The sequence below is a fragment of the Coregonus lavaretus genome (assembly GCF_964263955.1).
Source record: "Coregonus lavaretus genome assembly, chromosome: 28".
Taxonomy (NCBI): Eukaryota; Metazoa; Chordata; class Actinopteri; order Salmoniformes; family Salmonidae; genus Coregonus; species Coregonus lavaretus.
In genome coordinates, this window is record NC_140015.1 from 4,132,012 (window position 1) to 4,152,561 (window position 20,550).

A 20,550-nucleotide genomic window follows, 5' to 3' on the forward strand; every position below is an offset into this window, starting at 1 on the left:
ATTACAATACTCTCTCAGTCACTGAGCAGCCCATCAGGCCAAACATTCATCAATAAATGCGCACGCACGTGCACACATGCACGCGTATACGTGCACACACACGGTACTAGGACGTCATCCATGCAGGAAAAAGCTTGTGAATAATAAAACAGGCTTGTTCTTGCAGGACAGGACAGGACATAGTCTGGTGGGAACACAACCTGGTCTCAGAGCATTTTGTATTATTCTGTATGTAAATCCGTATACACAATTTAGTATGATATTTTACGTTTGGCATGGTTACATAAGACAGGTGATTACTTAAGGCAAAAACTAAAGTAGGGTGGCTGGTCGGGCGTATAACGCGAAAGTCTAGCAACCCAAAGGTTGCGAGTTCGAATCTCATCAGACAACTTTAGCAACTTTGAAACTACTTACTACTTTTTAGCTACTTTGAAACTACTTACCATGTTAGCTAACCCTTCCCCTAACCTTACCCTTTAACCTAACTCCTAAACATAACCCTTACCCCTAGCCTAGCCACCTAGCTAGAATTCGTAACATATCATACGTTTTGCATATTCATAACATGTAAAAAGTTTTTCAAATTCTTAACATAATGTATAACACGAATTGTAATTCGTAACATATCATACGAAATCGGTGATGGACATCCACAAATTAATACATACCATACGAAAAGTAACATATCATACTAAATGGAGTGTCTCAGATTTACGTACAGAATAATACAAAATGTTCTGAGATCAGGTTGGGGAACAACATACATATAGAGAAATGTTGTTAAATCTTATCTACAGTCATCTCTGTGGACATGCTGTATGTGTACACACATTCTGTGCATCATGTTAAACACTGCCCCCATTTTACAGAACACGTAAGGACACAGTCTAGGAAGCCACAGAGTACAGAGAAATGTAATTATTTTAATTCACTTATCTAGATAATGTATTATCGAATATTCATATGTATTAAAGAAGGGCTCTCCAACCCTGTTCCTGGAGAGCTAACGTCCTGCAGGTTTTAGCTCCAACCCTAATCTAGCGCACCTGCTTATAATAATTAGTAGGTTGATAAACTGAATCAGGTTATTTACAACTGAGGTTGGAGCGAAAACCTACAGGAGGGTAGCTCTCCAGGAACAGGGTTGGAGAGCCCTGATCTAAAGTGATACTGTAAGAGTATATTGATCAATGCATGAAGTTACTGTAGATACCGATCCTAAAATCAATGTCCACTTGTACCTGAAGTTAATGAATAACAAAGATTTGAATTTGAAACAGCTTGAGGACTCTCTTTGGTTCCGCTGTTGATCTTCAGAGTGGATAAGCAAGGCCCCTGAATTGACTTGCATTCATAAATGCTTCCTCCTTTTTCACACTCCTTATTAAATTAAAGCTGGTAAGTGAATTGATGTGGTGGGCGCCAAACCTCCCTGAGAATGTTCAGACGCTGCTCTCTAGAGTTAATCCTAATGCGCACACACACACACACACACACACACGCATAAACACACGGATGCACGCACGGATGCACACACAGTAGCAGTGTCACTGTGATTGCCCCAGGGCTGTGTGTGTGTGCCCGTGTATGAGTGTGAGACCAAAGAGCTGAGTGACTCAAGAGATCACAGATAGGGGGGGGGTGCATGCATGAGGCAGCACACACAAGGACACGTGCATGTGCACAGACATCCTCCGCACACACACAGCAACATACACACACACACACAGCGACATACACACACACACACACAGCGACATACACACACAGAGACATAAATAGCGACACACCAGAGACAATCCCCTGCTGGCGTCACATATTGATGTGTCCTGAGTTGTCCTCTGCTTTCCTGCTGTTCCATCTGCCCGCCCCCCCTCCCCCCCTCCTCCTTCCCCTCCTCCTAATCCTACACTCTGTTCTGTTAATCCCTGCACAGTGCACACACACATGAACGCATGCACACACAAACATACACCATACACCTCCACCACATCCTCTGCAGTATAGACCTATAACCCATACATCCCTTCACTAACATATAAAATACAGTACATTCGACACAGATTTCAAATCGAACGTGTGCATTTCTCCACCGCGGTCTGTGCTCATTTAAAAATGTGACTCCAATTTGCTGCACATTTAATGAGAAGGAAGGCGCTGCGCATGTGAGCACACGTGTTGGGACGGAGGCAGTGATTCTCTACAACTCCCTCAACATTCCTCCCCTCATGTTTACATTGTATTTACTGTTGATGGCATGTGTGTGCGTGTGCGTGCTAGTGTTTGTGTTTGTGTGTGTGTGTGTAAAACCTCTCTTTACAACAACAATGGTGAGACATTTGCTTCGTCTCATCTCTAGATTTATACATGAAATTGCATTATATAACTTCTAACTCTTCCTCTCTACATATGACATACTGCTATGCAATCCCCAGAGGCAGCATAAAAAAATATTTTTGGATGAACTAAGAGCTGTATTGTGTATCTGAAATGTTACGGACGTTGTTGTTACAAACCCACAGACAAGACACACACAGAAATCCCCCTCGTACACAACATGGAACAGGGAGGAACATGGACTGACCGTTTCTCATCTCCCTCTGGTGAGTTGGGGTCCTCAACGTTGGAAATGGGCTCCATTCACCTCAATTCCATCCAGCGGCCAATGAGCGGAGACTGAGGGCGGGCCCCAACCTCACTAGCCTGCTCAGCATTCGCAGTTGGCCCCGTCAAACGACGGCCATCGATGGATGGCAGCGGTGAAGCGTTCCCCGGAGATGGTTGTGTGGAACATCGGTGGGGCAGGCCCACCCCCGGTTCTAGAGGTTAACACGTGATGTGCTGAGAAGAGGAGACCCAGCTTGAACCTGTGAGGGGACAAAACCTGTGAGGGGAAATTAGAAAAGGTTGGAACCATGTTGAAGATTAGAAAAGACAAAGAGACACATAAACATACATAAATACAACACATAGTAGTGCATAAATGCATTATGACACCACTGGTAACCTTTATGAAATTATAATAGCTGTTACATCTAAAAGGTTTATTAATAGATGTTGATAAATTCAACTGAAATCATTAACCTCTTAAGGATCAATTTTCGCCTAAAATGACATACCCAAATCTAACTGCCTGTAGCTCAGGACCTGAAGCAAGGATATGCATATTCTTGATACCATTTGAAAGGAAACACTTAGAAGTTTGTGGAAATGTGAAAATAATAACACATTAGATCTGGTAAAAGATTATACAAATAGAAAAACATGCATTTTCTATTTATTTTTTTGTTCCATCATCTTTGAAATGCAAGAGAAAGGCCACAATATAATATTGCAGTTTAGGCGCAATTTAGATGTTGGCCAATAGATGGCAGCAGTGTGTGTGCAAAGTTTCAGATTGATCCAGTGAAGCATTGCAATACTGGACTATTTTGTATCAAGTCTGCCCAAATGTGCCGAATTGGTCAATTGATACATTTTCAAGTACATAACTATAGAGAACATACAAAAACGATATGGTAATACAAAATGTTTACACACTCCCAGGAATGTCATACATGATGGATCATTAGCTTATACACTAACTTTCACACATCTAGATGGCCGGACGGGGTGGGTGTGGAGCCAGAGACAGCAGGGGTTCAAACTGTAGAACCCAGTTCCTACATTTGAATATAAAAATGGATTTTATCAAACAAAACTATGCTACATTTTAACTCTGGGACCCTTAGGATGACAAATCAGAGCAAGAATGTAAGTACATTATTTACCTTCAGAGGTGAATGTATCAAACCAGTTGCCGTGATACGTTTTGTTGTTGTGCACTCTCCTCAAACAATACAATGGTATTTTTTCACTGTAATAGCTACTGTAAATTGGACAGTGCAGTTAGATTAACAAGAATGTAAGCTTTCTGCCCATATAAGACATGTCTATGTCCTGGAAGGTTTGCTGTTACTTACAACAGTCATGCTAATCACATTAGCGCACGTTAGCTCAACCGTCCCGTATACGGGACACCGATCCCGTAGAGGTCAAACTGAAAGTATGGCCTTTAAATGTTTTGGAGAGCAATAAATAATTCATGACAGTTTTGTTGTTGTTGTCCCCTCTAGTTAAATATACTGAACAAAAATATAAACGCAACACGTAAAGTGTTGGTCCCATGTTTCATGAGCTGAAATAAAAGATCCCAGAATTTCTCTAAAATGTTGTGCACAAATTTGTTCAACTCCTTGTTAGTGAACATTTCTCCTTTGCCAAGATAATCGATCCACCTGACAGGTGTGGAATATCAAGAAGCTGATTAAACAGCATTATCATTATTACACAGGTGCACCTTGTGCTGGGAACAAAAGAAGGCCACTAAAATGTGCAGTTTTCTCACACAACACAATGTCTCAAGTTGAGGGAACGTGCAATTGGAATGCTGACTGCAGGAATGTCCCCCAGAGCTGTTGCCAGATAATTTAATGTTCATTTCTCTACCATAAGACGCCTCCAACATCGTTTTAGAGAATTTGGCAGTACGACCAGCCACCCGGACAGCTGATGAAACTGAGGAGTATTTCTGTCTCTAATAAAGTCCTTTTGTGGGGAAAAACGAATTCTGATTGGCTGGGCCTAGCTCCCCAGTGTGTGGGCCTGGCTCCCCAGTGGGTGGGCCTGGCTCTCAAGTGGGTGGGCCCCTGCCCAGTCTTGTGAAATCCATGAATTGACTGATTTCCTTATATGAACTGCAACTCAGTAAAATCGTTGAAATTGTTCCATGTTGCGTTTATATTTTTGTTCAGTATAGCAATAACTCAGTTACCAGGAGGTGTGACTAAAACCTGGTGACACAGTGCAGGTCATGTGTGTATGAGAATGTTCTAGAAACAGACCATTTATCTAGGAAACCATTCCTTTGAGCTTTTCTAGGAACAGTTTCTTTAGTGAGCGGCTAGCCCATGGCTAATCCTGGATTTATAATGCTTATCCTCAATGGTGGTGAATAGCATGGTGGAACTAACCTGATCACTGCATTCACCTTTCTATTTCACTTCAGATATCATGATAGAATGGTAAACAGAGCAAATCAGGTTGCTTCCACCAGGCTAGGTTATGAAGGTGAATTGGGACAAAACATGCGACGGTCCCCTTGCTTGTCTTCTCTATGTTACATGTTCGGCTGCAAACTGGACATTTCATTTCTGTTTTAAAGCTCATTTCCTGCAATTCTCCATCATTTCACATGGCTTAACCCCATGACCAGGGTGGAATAAAAAAATATACAAAAATCACAGACCGGATGTATTAAGGACTCTTTTAAAGTTGAATACTCACAAAAAAAATTGACCACTTGGTTTGAAGATACTTTGAAATGATTTAGGCATGAACTTTTGAGTATGCTAACTGCGGGACATTGAATTATATAGTTTTTTGGTTAGAAAATACTAATATTAACGGTTCGTGGCAGTGGCTAACCACAGGATGGATTGCAGTCTCTTCTTGTCCATAAGAAACAAACATGTAAATATATAATTCATTTGGGTGAACTATCCCTTTAAAATAGGACCGTAAAAAATCCTGCTGTTTCCCAAATCCTGTGGATTGAATATGTTCATGTGATATTTGATTTCTTCAAATTAATCCACATTTCTAATGAATATCAATCTTTAGGAGGTTGATTCTTATTTGCAAAATCTTGCCATCTTCTTACTCTACAAGATCTTTTGCATCTACACTACCAGTCAAAAGTTTTAGTACACTTACTCATTCAAGGGCTGTTCTTAATTTTTACTATTTTCTACATTGTAGAATAATAGTGAAGACATCAAAACTATGAAATAACCAAATCAAATCACATTTTATTGGCCACATGCGCCGAATACAACAGGTGCAGACATTACAGTGAAATGCTTACTTACAGCCCTTAACCAACAGTGCATTTATTTTTAATAAAAAAGTAAAAGAGTAGAATAAAACAAAAAAGTGTTGAGAAAAAAGAGCAGAAGTAAAATAAAATAACAGTATGGAGGCTATATATACAGGGGGGTACCGGTGCAGAGTCAATGTGCGGGGGCACCGGCTAGTTGAGGTAGTTGAAGTAATATGTACATGTGAGTAGAGTTAAAGTGACTATGCATAAATAATTAACAGAGTAGCAGCAGCGTAAAAAGATGTGGTGGGGGTGGGCAGTGCAAATAGTCCAGGTAGCCATGATTAGCTGTTCAGGAGTCTTATGGCTTGGGGGTAGAAGCTGTTGAGAAGTCTTTTGGACCTAGACATGGCACTCCGGTACCGCTTGCCATGCGGTAGCAGAGAGAACAGTCTATGACTAGGGTGGCTGGAGTCTTTGACAATTTTGAGGGCCTTCCTCTGACACCGCCTGGTATAGAGGTCCTGGATGGCAGGAAGCTTGGCCCCAGTGATGTACTGGGCCATACGCACTACCCTCTGTAGTGCCTTACGGTCGGAGGCCAAGCAGTTGCCATACCAGGCGGTGATGCAACCAGTCAGGATGCTCTCGATGGTGCAGCTGTAGAATTTTTTGAGGATCTGAGGACCCATGCCAAATCTTTTCAGTCTCCTGAGGGGGAATAGGCTTTGTCGTGCCCTCTTCACGACTGTCTTGGTGTATTTGGACCATGATAGTTTGTTGGTGATTTGGACACCAAGGAACTTGAAGCTCTCAACCTGTTCCACTACAGCCCCGTCGATGAGAATGGGGGCGTGCTCAGTCCTCTTTTTTTCCCTGAAGCGAATAACACATATGGAATCACGTAGTAACCAAAAAACTAATCAAAATATTTTTGAGATTTGAGATTCTTCAAATAGCCACCCTTTGCCTCGATGACAGCTTTGCACACTCTTGGCATTCTCTCAACCAGCTTCACCCGGAATGCTTTTCCAACAGTCTTGAAGGAGTTCCCACATATGCTGAGCACTTGTTGGCTGCTTTTCCTTCACTCTGTGGTCCGACTCATCCCAAACCATCTCAATTTGGTTGAGGTCGGGGGATTGTGGAGGCCAGGTCATCTGATGCAGCACTCCATCACTCTCCTTCTTGGTAAAATAGCCCTAACACAGCCTGGAGATGTGTTGGGTCATTGTGCTGTTGAAAAACAAATGATAGTCCCATTAAGCGCAAACCAGATGGGATGGCGTATCACTGCAGAATGCTGTGGTAGCCATGCTGGTTAAGTGTGCCTTGAATTCTAAATAAATCACAGACAGTGTCACCAGCAAAGCACCCCCACACCATAACACCTCCTCCTCCATGCTTTAAAGTAAGAAATAAACATGCAGAGATCATCCGTTCACCCACACCGCGTTTCACAAAGACACGGCAGTTGGAACCAAAAATTTAAAATTTGGACTCCAGACCAAAGCACACATTTTGACCGGTCTAATGTCCATTGCTCGTGTTTCTTGGCCCAAGCAAGTCTCTTCTTCTTATTGTTGTCCTTTAGTAGTGGTTTCCTTGCAGCAATTCGACCATGAAGGCCTGATTCACGCACTCTTCTGATCAGTTGATGTTGAGAGTTACTTGAACTCTGTGAAGCATTTATTTGGGCCGCAATCTGAGGTGCAGTTAACTCTAATGACCTTATCCTCTGCAGCAGAGGTAACTCTGGGTCTTACTTTCCTGTGGCGGTCCTCATGAGAGCCAGTTTCATCATAGCGCTTGTTGGTTTTTACAATTGCACTTAAATAAACTTTCAAAGTTCTTGAAATGTTCTGGATTGACTGACATTCATGTCTTAAATTAATGATAGACTGTTGTTTCTCTTTGCTTATTTGAGCTGTTCTTGCCATAATATGGACTTGGTCTTTTACCAAATAGGGCTATCTTCTGTATACCACCCCTACCTTGTCACAACACAACTGATTGGCTCAAACACATTAAGAAGGAAAGAAATTCCACAAATTAACTTTTAACAAGGCACACCTGTTAACTGAAATGCATTCCAGGTGACTACCTCATGAAGCTGGTTGAGAGAATGCCAAGAGTGTGCAAAGCTGTCATCAAGGCAAAGGGTAGCTACTTTGAAGAATCTAAAATATATTTTGATTTATTTAACACTTGTTTGGTTACTACATGATTCCATATGTATTATTTCATAGTTTTGATGTCTTCACTATTATTCTACAATGTAGAAAATAGTAAAAAACAAAGAAAAACCCTGGAATGAGTAGGTGTGTCCAATCTTTTGACTGGTACTGTATTTTAGCCCATTGTAGGGGATGGGAATTGTTCTAATGATTTACATCAGCTATTGTGAAAGACAAAATAAATTAAACAGATAATAAAATCTCCTGAAGACCTAAATCTGCACCTACATCCAACCCAAATTATCTTTCAATGTATTGTCCCCCCACTAAAATCAGTTACACATTTGGGTTCAAAATCTGTTTGGGCAAAATCATGTTCATAGCTAGACAAATAAGGTCACCCTACCAAAATTCCTGCTAACGCTGCCTTTTCGATATTACAGCCTAATGAACCTAGTGCTAAATTGCCAATGACCAAACGAGGTGAATAATGTAGCCTATGGATCTGGGCTCATGCAAGTGGTGGATTCAATCACTAGTATCATCACATGCTGACAAAAGGAAGCAGTCTGCGACATAGACAGAAGTGAGAGCAAATTATTTTGTACAAAACAGCACTAGAAGTTGCCGTGCTGCTCTTTTGAAAATGTTGTTCAACAGAGAACGAACGTGCCTGCCCAGTCTGCCTACTACATTCTAATAGCAAGGGGCATTTCTTTGCAAACGCGCATTCAATCGCCTTGGTCCCGGACCCTTACTAAACCAATAACAAGCTTCAAATCTGCCGCGGTTCACAGTGCAGTGGCAGGAAAATTATGGATATCCCGGTTACAATGTTTGTGATGTAGAAATGCAGGCGCATATGCTCAGATTTCAAAAGATTTGGAGGCACAGTTGAAAAGTTAATGCACTGGATTAATTAGAAAATATAAAAAATATGCAATACAAACAAAGTGTGTGAGTAGTAGATGTCTATCTGCCATACTGTATGTTGTAAGACATGGACGCTGAATATTTGGGAAAAATAGGATACAAATTTGCAATTTGAACCCCCAATTTGAACTACTTCTGTAGAATGACCCAGATAATTATGTTGCAGCTAGCTTGCTAGCATACTTTGGCTGTGTGTAGGTCTACTAGCATTAGCATAACAGATAGCTTTGGCTGTGTGTAGGTCTTCTAGCATTAGCATAACAGATAGCTTTGGCTGTGTGTAGGTCTACTAGCATTAGCATAACAGATAGCTTTGGCTGTGTGTGTAGGTCTACTAGCATTAGCATAACAGATAGCTTTGGCTATGTGTAGGTCTACTAGCATTAGCATAACAGATCGCTTTGTATAGGCTAGCTGCACAAAGCCAATGGACTATGGAGTACTTCTGCTATACTGGATGAGTGTCTGACTTTCACTCCTTCTTTCCCCTTTCTTTCACCTCCTCAATCTCTCCTTTACTCTCTCTTTTTGCACTCTCTCCTTCCACTACCATTTCTTTTCCTACACTAGCCTTTCTGGCTATTGTTTGTTTATCTCAATTCTTTCATTTTCTTTTCATTAATCCCTAGCCTTTACATTTCTCTCTTCTGTGCACATTTCTTGCTCCTCTCAATTACGATTTATTGGGGAGACAATTACTATTATTTCTGTGTACATGCCTCGGGGCAGGGAATTAGCCTACTAATTATTACCGAGGCAGAAATGTCATACAATTTCTGGCTGCTTATCTTTCTGACCTGATTAATTTTTTTCTATTATTTTTTTTTTTCTATCTTGCGTAATTGCATTTTCTCTCTCTCCCTCTCTCCCTCCCTCCAATATTGTATTCTGTCCGACCATGTAGCTCTGTCTCTCTTTTGTTATTGCTTAATGGAATGGCATTTGAACAGGGCACCTAAGTCTCCCTCTAATACACACGGGTCATTCTCACGAAACTGACATTTGACACAAAAAAATTCCTCTTGGATCACTGAGATTAGGATCTGTACATATCTATTTCATAATTATTATTATTTGATTAGATATTATGCACAAAAAAATGTATTTAGCAATTGCTCATTACCATAACACAACTTTTTAATTTATTTTTGTCATAACCACTTGTGTATACATGCTATTGTTATTATTATTATTTTGTACACACATATGGATAAATAGTCCATGAGCCAGACCCCCAAATCTGTCCGTCAGGCTCACTTGGGCCGACAATGTCTCATAGTGATTTTCTTGAAGGTCTGTGTCCCTAGAGTTGGTAAATGTGTGATAGCAGTACAGCTACCTGTTATCACTCTCATTCATCCCTCCATCCCATTCAGTTTCCCCATAGGGATTTTACCCTATGACAAACAAATGTCAGTATACAAGTTATTCCTCACATATACCCTTTAATATATCAATGGAAAGCTTACATTCACAGCTAGCCATCAGACATTTTTGGAATGTTCAGGACAACAGAATCTTGACATTTGACCTCTAGGGTAGATATAAGAATTGCCTGTATAAAATTGCTTAAAGGAAACCCTGATACATGAATCTTTGTTTGACAAGTGGTTCTGAAAGGTCATGAAATTACCTTTCAAATGATATATAATATAACCAACTTTGAAAGCACCAGCTACAGCTATTGTTTAAAACGAGGCCATATTGTGCCATTAGAATGTTGGAAGCTTAGCCATATAATTCCATGTAGTGGGGCAGATATGTTTTTGGATTGTAACTTTGGTGATGGAAGCACCACGTTTCACACACACAGCTAGAGCAGGCTTTTAAAAAGATTTGTGGATACAGAGCTATCACAGGATTCACGTATTAACCCCACAGAAGCCTTTTTCCAATATGGCCGCCAAACAACTCAATGGGGTCTTATTGAATCAATTTCTCATTACCATACTGGTATGAAATATAATTGTATTATGCCCAATAATATGTGATGTGGAACACACAACCAAATGAGCCAGATATAAAGATAATTATTCACAGAATTGTGATAAGACTGTGCCTAGAAAGCTGTCTGAATCGCTGATTTCTGAAGATGGCATGATCAATAATTGCAATATTTAATCTTCAAACAAGTCAAATGGATACGTACAAGTAATTAGCCATGGATGTGAGCTGACTAAAATGATATACAATGTTATCCTATTAACTGTTGCTGGTTGCTTAGCTTGGAGAAGAACTCTTTGTCCAAAACCCCGGTGGGGAAAGGAACATTAATTTAGTCGCTCTGGATAAGAGCATCTGTCAAATGACTAAAATGTAAATGTTAAATGAGATAAGGAGGAGGAGGAGAAGGAGGTGGCGAAGTGGACAAGAAGCAGAAGGAGAGGAAGGCTCTTTATTGTAAAAACGGTAGATCCATGGCCTCCTAAGCGAGGATCGGGGAGTGGAACCACTGTCACATCTCATCTCATTAACACTTTATTAAAAATGGAAGTTCTCGTATTTTTTTCTCTTTCTCTTTCTTCTCTATAACCAGAAGGCAGTCATGTTCCATATGTTGAGCTATATTAGAGAGAGAGGGGGGGGGGGGGGGGGGGTTGTAGAATGGTAATGTAAAGCTTTATGTGGTGCAGCCAAAATCTGCTCATGGTGGGAAGTCTGTGGCTTAAGCAGCAGCTATCTTTATAGTAACGGTCTCATGTTACATCTACTGTACATCGCGTGTAGGCAGTGTTTTTGGCTCTGTGTTTTGCTGGCCTGCCTAAAAACATGGGCTCGATTCAATCGAAATCATAGAACATAAAGACCTCGCTACTACAACCAGGTGCTTCTGCTGTCCTCACAGGTACACGCCTGCTTCCAGTTTTCAGAATGTGTGTGATTGTATGTGTGTGTTGTGTGTGTATACCTGCATGCGTGCGTGTGTTGAGCCACAAGTGGGAAGTCTAGTGTTAATGCTGATGGAGCATTCTCATCACAGAGCTCCTCTACTCCGCAACAGGAGCAATGCCTCCCAGGCAGCTGCCCTGGCCAAGGGGTTGGTTTGGCGGCTAGTCAGTCCACTCAGCCTGCATGCCTGGCTGCTTTTATGAATGGGGCAAGCCCAAAACCCCTGCCTGGCTGCGTCACACCCAAACACACAGCACAGGGAATCCTCTTCCCCTAGCTGCAACCGGAGTGTGTGTGAGTGTACTATGTGTGTGTGTCCTCTGTAGCTCAATTGGTAGAGCATGGCGCTTGTAACGCCAGGGTAGTGGGTTCGATCCCCGGGACCACCCATACGTAAAAATGTATGCACACATGACTGTAAGTCGCTTTGGATAAAAGCGTCTGCTAAATGGCATATTATTATTATTACTACTATGTGTGTGTGTACGTGTGTTTGAGAGCGAGTGTGCCAGTGTTGCCTCGCCTTTTGAAGTACATTGTTCGCAGTCATTCAAGATGATGTCTATAAGGAAAAAAAAATCTCAAGTGTCCCAGTCACCTCCCCCTGGAGAACAATACAGGTATTTAGACCCTGACTGCATCCCAAATGGCACCCTATTCCCTTTATAGTGCACTACATTTGATCAGGGTCCATAGGGCTTTAGTCAAAAGTAGTGCACTATAAAGGGAATAGGGTGCCATTTGGGATGCAGACAGGGTCTACAGTAGATACCTGTATTGTTCTCCAGGGGGAGGTGACTGGGAGAGGAAGGGCAGAGGTGGGGTGGTGGAGGGTCTCTGGTTTCCTTACAGACATAATCTTGCATGACTGCGAACAATGTACTTCAAAAGGCGAGGCAGCCCTGGCCTTTTATAGGGCCCCTGTAAAACCGAGCCCCCCTACACAATCAATGGACATGAAAGACCCTAAGTGTACGCGGATATTGCAAAGGCAATAATGGCAGGAATATGGTGATAGGTGTGTGGGGACACACCCAAGTTCCAGTATGGGAAGCAGAAAGCACACCAAACCTCGGAGCAAACCGTGCATGTGTAGAAACACTTTAACAGTGAATTTATTTTTGAAAATCATGGTCTCTCTCTCAGGTCTCGGAAAAAACACAACCACAACACTCAGTCAAACTTGACCCATACACACCTCTAACACCCAATCCCCCCGCCCAGTTCTAAAGTGTTGACATGTGAGCCTAACCATGTCTAAGATTCTCTACTGCCCTTTGTCTGACTTCCACATCTCATTCCAACAGATAGGCAGAGGTGGAATGTGTGTGTGTGTTTGTAAGGGAGTACTCAACAACTTGTTGTGTTTGTTTATTAAGGTTGAGGCATTCCAAATGGGTTAAAGTTGAAGCCCCAGACTTCAGACTGGCATCACGCCTCACGCCGTCAGTGTGTCGGGACGGTAACAAGCTGTAATCAGTTGGCCAAGGTAGTGTTCCCAACCAGAGGATCACTGCTATTCATTGGGAGGAAGACGGGGTAATCCTTACAGAGAACAGACAATATATTAATTTCTACCAGTATTTATTAGTGAGAATTAAGGACAGGTGCATTGGATATTGTTTTTGTAATTTTTTTGAAGAGGAGATGAGCATCCAGCGACATAGTAAATACGATGCTGTTCTATTGTGTGTGCAATGGTGTACAACGATGTCCGAGGGAATAAAACAGTGTTAGTTGTTTAGCTTCAATTAAAGTCTTTGTTGTTGTAATATCGCAAACCGACGTGGCAGTTTCACCACAACGGATTCCGACTTTAAGAAAGGAATTGTCAATTTTGTACGTGTTGGGGGGGGGGGTTCTGCACGTCATTACAATTGTGGAATACTTCTAGTTCTGTGGACACGTCAACAACTGGACATCAACTGCAGACTTCCTAACTTGAAGCTGAAGTTTAGCATGTGCGATGGGTATGGAACTGGGGCTTGGAGGGAATAGAAGCCAGACCTGTTGGCTGGTGCTAGGCAGACCAGGCCTGCTATTAAAATATGGCTTGGGCTGTTTTCAGACTTGATATACTGTACATGCTGGTTTCTGACTTGATATAGTGTGTGGGTGTGAATTCTTGTTCGCCATGCATCCATCTGTCTGTCTGACAAGTCGACAGAGCCTTGAAGCCTGGCACGTGAGGCTAACAGAGCAGAGCAGTAGGCCCCAGGTGGGATTTATGAAGTGTTGAGAATGTTTTGCTCTCAAATCCCGATGCAGGCCTGGCCATCTGGGAGCAGTCTACACCTCGCTGGCGCCTCCATGATGCCTCGCCCTCCATCACTCCCTCCATCCACCCAGAAAACACTCGGTGTATCTAAAGCCCAGGGAGGGAGCCTGGGTAGGGTAGGAGATGGGGAGTTTCACGAGCCACAAGGCCCCCACAACCCCAACAACAATCTCCATCTGGCCCCAGGCAGGCTGTCACATTCATTCCCCAGAACACCCTACCCAACTCTACCCAACTGGGCTGTTACATCCGGTACTTCTGTCAAATGTGTCTCAAGTGATTGAGAGGATCAAGTCTGTATCAGCGTAGCCCCTTTATAGCGTGAAGAGCAAAGCCTGATCCACTTACTCATTCATTGCTAGAGCTGTCTGGTCTGCATTCGCTTCCCAGTCCCCATGCATGCTGCACAGAAGTTTACACGCTTGAATAATGCAGCACAGCATATAGAAATGTTGAGTCTGTTCATTACTGTACGCAAAACAATGTCCATACAGGCTAGAACACTTTTACAATGCAAGACGATACTGGTAGCGTCTGGCTTTAATTGTAGGCTAACTTTCCTTGCTAGCTTAACCACCCTAGTACTTTGTTTGTGATAATATGCAAATCATAACGCAAAACGTGCTGATTTCAAAGCAGACTTATAATTCACTGAGTCTCCCTCGCCACCAAAAACAAATTAACTTCTTCGTCTTCCTTTGCTTCCCACAAAGTCAGATTCCACAGCCACATTCTGCCTGGCCAATAACGTCGCTCATTTCTTAAAGAGACAGCGCACACTTATTCTATGCAAATGTTGTTACGCAGTACAATAAAATAATGTTCTCTTAAAAGTTTCCAATAACATAAGTCCTAAATGGAAGGGAGTGTTTGTCATTTGTAGCCCCATGAAATCAGCTAAAACAAGCTCAATAAAACTCAATGCATGCACACACTCCTACTGAATAATATGCATTGAGCTGTATTGTGAAGTCTTGTGAATAGACCTAGGCTACATCTTCATTTACTCAGTTTATCAATAGAGACTTACCATTCAAATCAATTATTACCATTCTGCTGTTTGGTAGTTAGATTGGTAAAATCAAAGTAACATTTATTGTATAATTGATTCAATTAATGCATACATGGCTTTCTCAAAATAATTGACATAAAAAATGTGAAATTTAATATAATAATATAATATATAATATGCCATTTAGCAGACGCTTTTATCCAAAGCGACTTACAGTCATGCGTGCATATTTTTTTTTTTTTTGTGTATGGGTGGTCCCGGGGATCGAACCCACTACCTTGGCGTTACAAGCGCCGTGCTCTACCAGCTGAGCTACAGAGGACCACAATGATAGAGCAGTAGCTGAGTTTATCTGTCTGGATCAGGTGCCATTCTGTGACTTTGGCTAATGCGCCTTCTTTTTTGTGTGGTATCGTATTGGTATTGAGTATTGTGATACTAAACCTGGTATCGGTATCCAAGTCAAAATTCTGGTATCGTGACAACACTAGTTATAGGGCTATAGGCAAGCATCAGATTCTCCAGCTGACCTGCGTGTCGTCTCTGACTGGTAACATATTGATCTGTATGATACCTACAAGTATCACAATACTGGTATAGTCCCGGCCCTAACATATACACAGACACACGACCCTAACATACGCCCACAGACAAATGGACACAAACGCGAACACATAGACGCAATCATGCTCGCACGCACACGAACACACACATAGCTTTCCACAAGTTCCATAAGGTGAGCTCTAAGTAGGCGTTTTCTCCAATCACAGCCTCCACCCCCCATGGCAGGAGCCTCTCTGATTGGTCGACCTGGGGTTCTGGTTTCTATACATTAACCTGTTGCTCAGCTGTTCCCAGGGGAAGGGAGGACATTACCATGGCAACACAAAGCGCATGAACGGGGAAGGTGTTATGTCGTTAGTATGATGTGTGAGACGATTATCAATAGAAGTTATTACAAGTGACATTTTCACAGCAGAGAGAGTAGGGAATGCTGAAAGAGATACAGTGGGGAGAACAAGTATTTGATACACTGCCGATTTTGCAGTTTTCCAACTTACAAAGCATGTAGAGGTCTGTCATTTTTATCATAGGTACACTTCAACTGTGAGAGACGGAATCTAAAACAAAAATCCAGAAAATCACATTGTATGATTTTTAAATAATTAATTTGCATTTTATTGCATGACATAAGTATTTGATACATCAGAAAAGCAGAACTTAATATTTGGTACAGAAACCTTTGTTTGCAATTACAGAGATCATACGTTTCCTGTAGGTCTTGACCAGGTTTGCACACACTGCAGCAGGGATTTTGGCCCACTCCTCCATACAGACCTTCTCCAGATCCTTCAGGTTTCGGGGCTGTCGCTGGGCAATACAGACTTTCAGCTCCCTCCAAAGATTTTCTATTGGGTTCAGGTCTGGAGACTGGCTAGGCCACTCCAGGACCTTGAGATGCTTCTTACGGAGCCACTCCTTAGTTGCCCTGGCTGTGTGTTTTGGGTCATTGTCATGCTGGAAGACCCAGCCACGACCCATCTTCAATGCTCTTACTGAGGGAAGGAGGTTGTTGGCCAAGATCTCGCGATACATGGCCCCATCATCCTCCCCTCAATACGGTGCAGTCGTCCTGTCCCTTTTGCAGAAAAGCATCCTCAAAGAATGATGTTTCCACCTCCATGCTTCATGGCTGGGATGGTGTTCTTGGGGTTGTACTCATCCTTCTTCTTCCTCCAAACACGGCGAGTGGAGTTTAGACCAAAAAGCTCTATTTTTGTCTCATCAGACCACATGACCTTCTCCCATTCCTCCTCTGGATCATCCAGATGGTCAATGGCAAACTTCAGACGGGCCTGGACATGCGCTGGCTTGAGCAGGGGGACCTTGCGTGCGCTGCAGGATTTTAATCCATGACGGCGTAGTGTGTTACTAATGGTTTTCTTGAGACTGTGGTCCCAGCTCTCTTCAGGTCATTGACCAGGTCCTGCCGTGTAGTTCTGGGCTGATCCCTCACCTTCCTCATGATCATTAATGCCCCACGAGGTGAGATCTTGCATGGAGCCCCAGACCGAGGGTGATTGACCGTCATCTTGAACTTCTTCCATATTCTAATAATTGCGCCAACAGTTGTTGCCTTCTCACCAAGCTGCTTGCCTATTGTCCTGTAGCCCATCCCAGCCTTGTGCAGGTCTACAATTTTATCCCTGATGTCCTTACACAGCTCTCTGGTCTTGGCCATTGTGGAGAGGTTGGAGTTTGTTTGATTGAGTGTGTGGACAGGTGTCTTTTATACAGGTAACGAGTTCAAACAGATGCAGTTAATTCAGGTAATGAGTGGAGAACAGGAGGGCTTCTTAAAGAAAAACTAACAGGTCTGTGAGAGCCGGAATTCTTACTGGTTGGTAGGTGATCAAATACTTATGTCATGCAATAAAATGCAAATGAATTACTTAAAAATCATACAATGTGATTTTCTGGATTTTTGTTTTAGATTCCGTCTCTCACAATTGAAGTGTACCTATTATAAAAAATTACAGACCTCTACATGCTTTGTAAGTAGGAAAACCTGCAAAATCGGCAGTGTATCAAATACTTGTTCTCCCCACTGTATAAAGTGAGATCCCTGAGGACGAGGGTCAAAGAAACTAGCGTTTTGTCACACGATGAGGAATACGGAAATGCATTGTTTATGTCAAATAAAGAATGGAGGCATGGTGTCAGCAGTGGGATATAGCCATAGCCCCACAGTCAAACAATCTGGAGTGCACTAGCACAGTCGTGTTAAAAAGCATTCAGAAAAGGGCTTGGATCACGGACCAGGTCCTGTATTCATACAGAGTGCTGATCTAGGATCAGTTTAACCTTTTAGATCATAATGAATAAGATTATATGGAAAAGGAGGACCTGATCCTCCATCAGCACTCCTAGTCCGAGATGCTTTTGGAACATGGGCCCTGTTCAGTTGGATCAGTCACTTCTCTGACACAGTCTCTACTTTGACTCTATCTCCCAGAAACCCTCACACCACCTATCGGGTCATGGAGGATTAGCCAATCAAAAGGTCAGAGGTACACAGAGTTTCCAGTGGATTAACCCCCACAGCCAGACAACACACAAGAGGCAGTGTACTGGATTACTCAGCTTACTCATGTTGAAAAATAAATTAGTCGACCGTGTTTAGAACAACTCCTTGACTCAAGAGCACCTTAAGAGCACCCTAAATCTATACCTTAAGCCTTGAGATAACCTTGCCCCTCCTTCTCAAATTCAATGTGCAGATATGGATATAAAAGAGCTGAAGCTCTGAGCTATCCAACCAGGCCCCATTCTTACTACTCCTGTTGTTTCACCCACTCCATCATAAGGCAGAGAGAAGGGGCCAAGTGGGAAGGAACCAGACAACTCACCTGTGGATTGTTCTTCTCACCCTCGCTCTGCTGGGTCTTACTGTTCTTCTTACAGCCCTTGCCTCCTAGTGGGAGATGATGCAGCACAGTCTCCCCTTTCAGTCCCTCTCAGCCCCTAAGGCAGCGCGCTCCTTTCAGGGTCCCGAAACCATTCAGGCCTGCCGCTGTGCTGTTTAATGGAAGTGACTGACCCCCAAGCACGCAGCTTTCTGGTTTTGACTGCCTCCCAGGCGTGCCATTTTCCTGGGTCTGATGATGTGATGCTGCCCCCCAGCCAAACTGTTTTCAGGCTCTCTCCGCGTTGGGTTCTGGCGGCAACACGCTAGCTCGGCTAGCCCTGGGTCTCAAAGCCTCCGAGACGTGCACCACTGCTCTGTCCTTGTCTACCTCCCGAAAAGGTGCTCTCCTGTGGATCAGTCTGCCTGCACCTGTAAGACACACACACACAGAGCAGAAGGGTTCGACATAAACACAGAGAAGCTGACTGAGTACGAAACACCTTCAAACACACAGGGTAGATTATCAGAGGACTGGTTTCCGGAACATCGATTAAGCCTAGTCAAACTGACAGGGTAGATACTGTAAAAACAGTCAAAGCCTTGATTTTACTGGTGTGTCTATGAGTTGGGTCTGCCTTGCTGTTGTGGTATTGTGGAGTTATTTTTAGGGAGGTATTACTTGAGGACATGTTCAAGTAGGGAGAACAGCATATTAGAAAATCTATAAATTGCTAACTCAAATGACTTCGATTCAGACACATTTTACATTGACATTTTAGTCATTTAGCAGACGCTCATATCCAGAGCGACTTACAGTTAAGTGAGTGCATACATTTTTTCATACAGTGCAAGTATAGATACAGTGCAAGTATGAAATAGCCTATTCAATTTCTGGCACAATGTAAGTCGGCTAAAGTAGTATGACTTAGGCCTGACTTAGTATGTGCACTTAACAGTTCAAATGTAAAACCTTGAATAGATGGAGTCCCAAACACGAGTGAATCTATTCTCTCACCCTGTTAGAGCAAGGAGAGCAACTGGCCTTTATTAATCACTGTTCGAAAGGGTGCGGTTTTTGTTTACAATGGCTAGACAACAGGATATGAACATCGTAAAGTTAATGTTTATACTCCAATACCTGTCTGCTCTAGCAGCCGCTAACACCTGCATGACAGGTTTGAAATCGAGAAATTAATAGTTGTTGCTCAAATGAACACACACATTTCACACGCACCCACGAATACACGCACACATACCCCCTATACTGCACATATATACAGTACCAGTCAAAAGTTTGGACACACCTACTCATTCAAGGGTTTTTCTTTATTTGTACTATTTTTTTACATTGTAGAATAATAGTGAAGACATCAAAACGATGAAATAACACACATATGGAATCATGTAGTAACCAGAAAAGTGATAAACAAATCGACATATATTTTATATTTGAGATTCTTCAAATAGCCTGGTAGTGTATGTACATGCAGACATGATGAGAATGTGTTTGTGTGTAACGCATACAGGAGCCCCTCTGACACGTAGTGCGTAAAGAAAGTCTACACCACTTGGAACTTTTTCCACATTTCGTTGCGTTACAAAGTGGGATTTAAATAGATTTCATTGAAATGTTTTGTCATTGATCTACACAAAATACTTGATAATGTCAAAGTGAAAAGAAAATTCTACAAATGTTTACAAATTAATACAAATTAAATAACTAAAATAAAGTCTAAAGCCTAAATTAGTTCAGAAGTAAAATTTGGCTTAACAAATGACATAATAGGGTATATGGACACTGTGTGAAATAATAGCGGTTGGCATGATTTCCCCTGTCCCCAATACATACATCTGTAAGGTTCCTTTAGTCAAGTATTACATTTAAAGCACAGATTCAACTACAAAGACCAGGGAGCTTTTCAAAAGCTTCATAAATCACACTGCCCTACCCTATGCTTTGACTTCTTTCTCCCCTCTCTCTCCAGATAA

At 42.3% G+C, this 20,550-nt stretch overlaps 1 protein-coding gene across 1 annotated transcript in view; it reads right to left on the reverse strand.

Moving 5' to 3' along the window:
- LOC311103404 (thyroid hormone receptor alpha-like) overlaps window positions 1-20,550 on the reverse strand; it is an 88,053-nt gene that overhangs the window by 18,796 nt on the left and 48,707 nt on the right. Inside the window, exons 3-4 of the mRNA XM_084144968.1 lie at window positions 18,563-18,990; window positions 2,588-2,887 (exon numbers count right to left, since the gene is read on the reverse strand). Coding sequence (XP_084001094.1) covers window positions 2,588-2,643 — 56 coding nt within the window. The 5' untranslated portion in view covers window positions 2,644-2,887; window positions 18,563-18,990. The remainder of the gene's footprint in view (window positions 1-2,587; window positions 2,888-18,562; window positions 18,991-20,550) is intronic.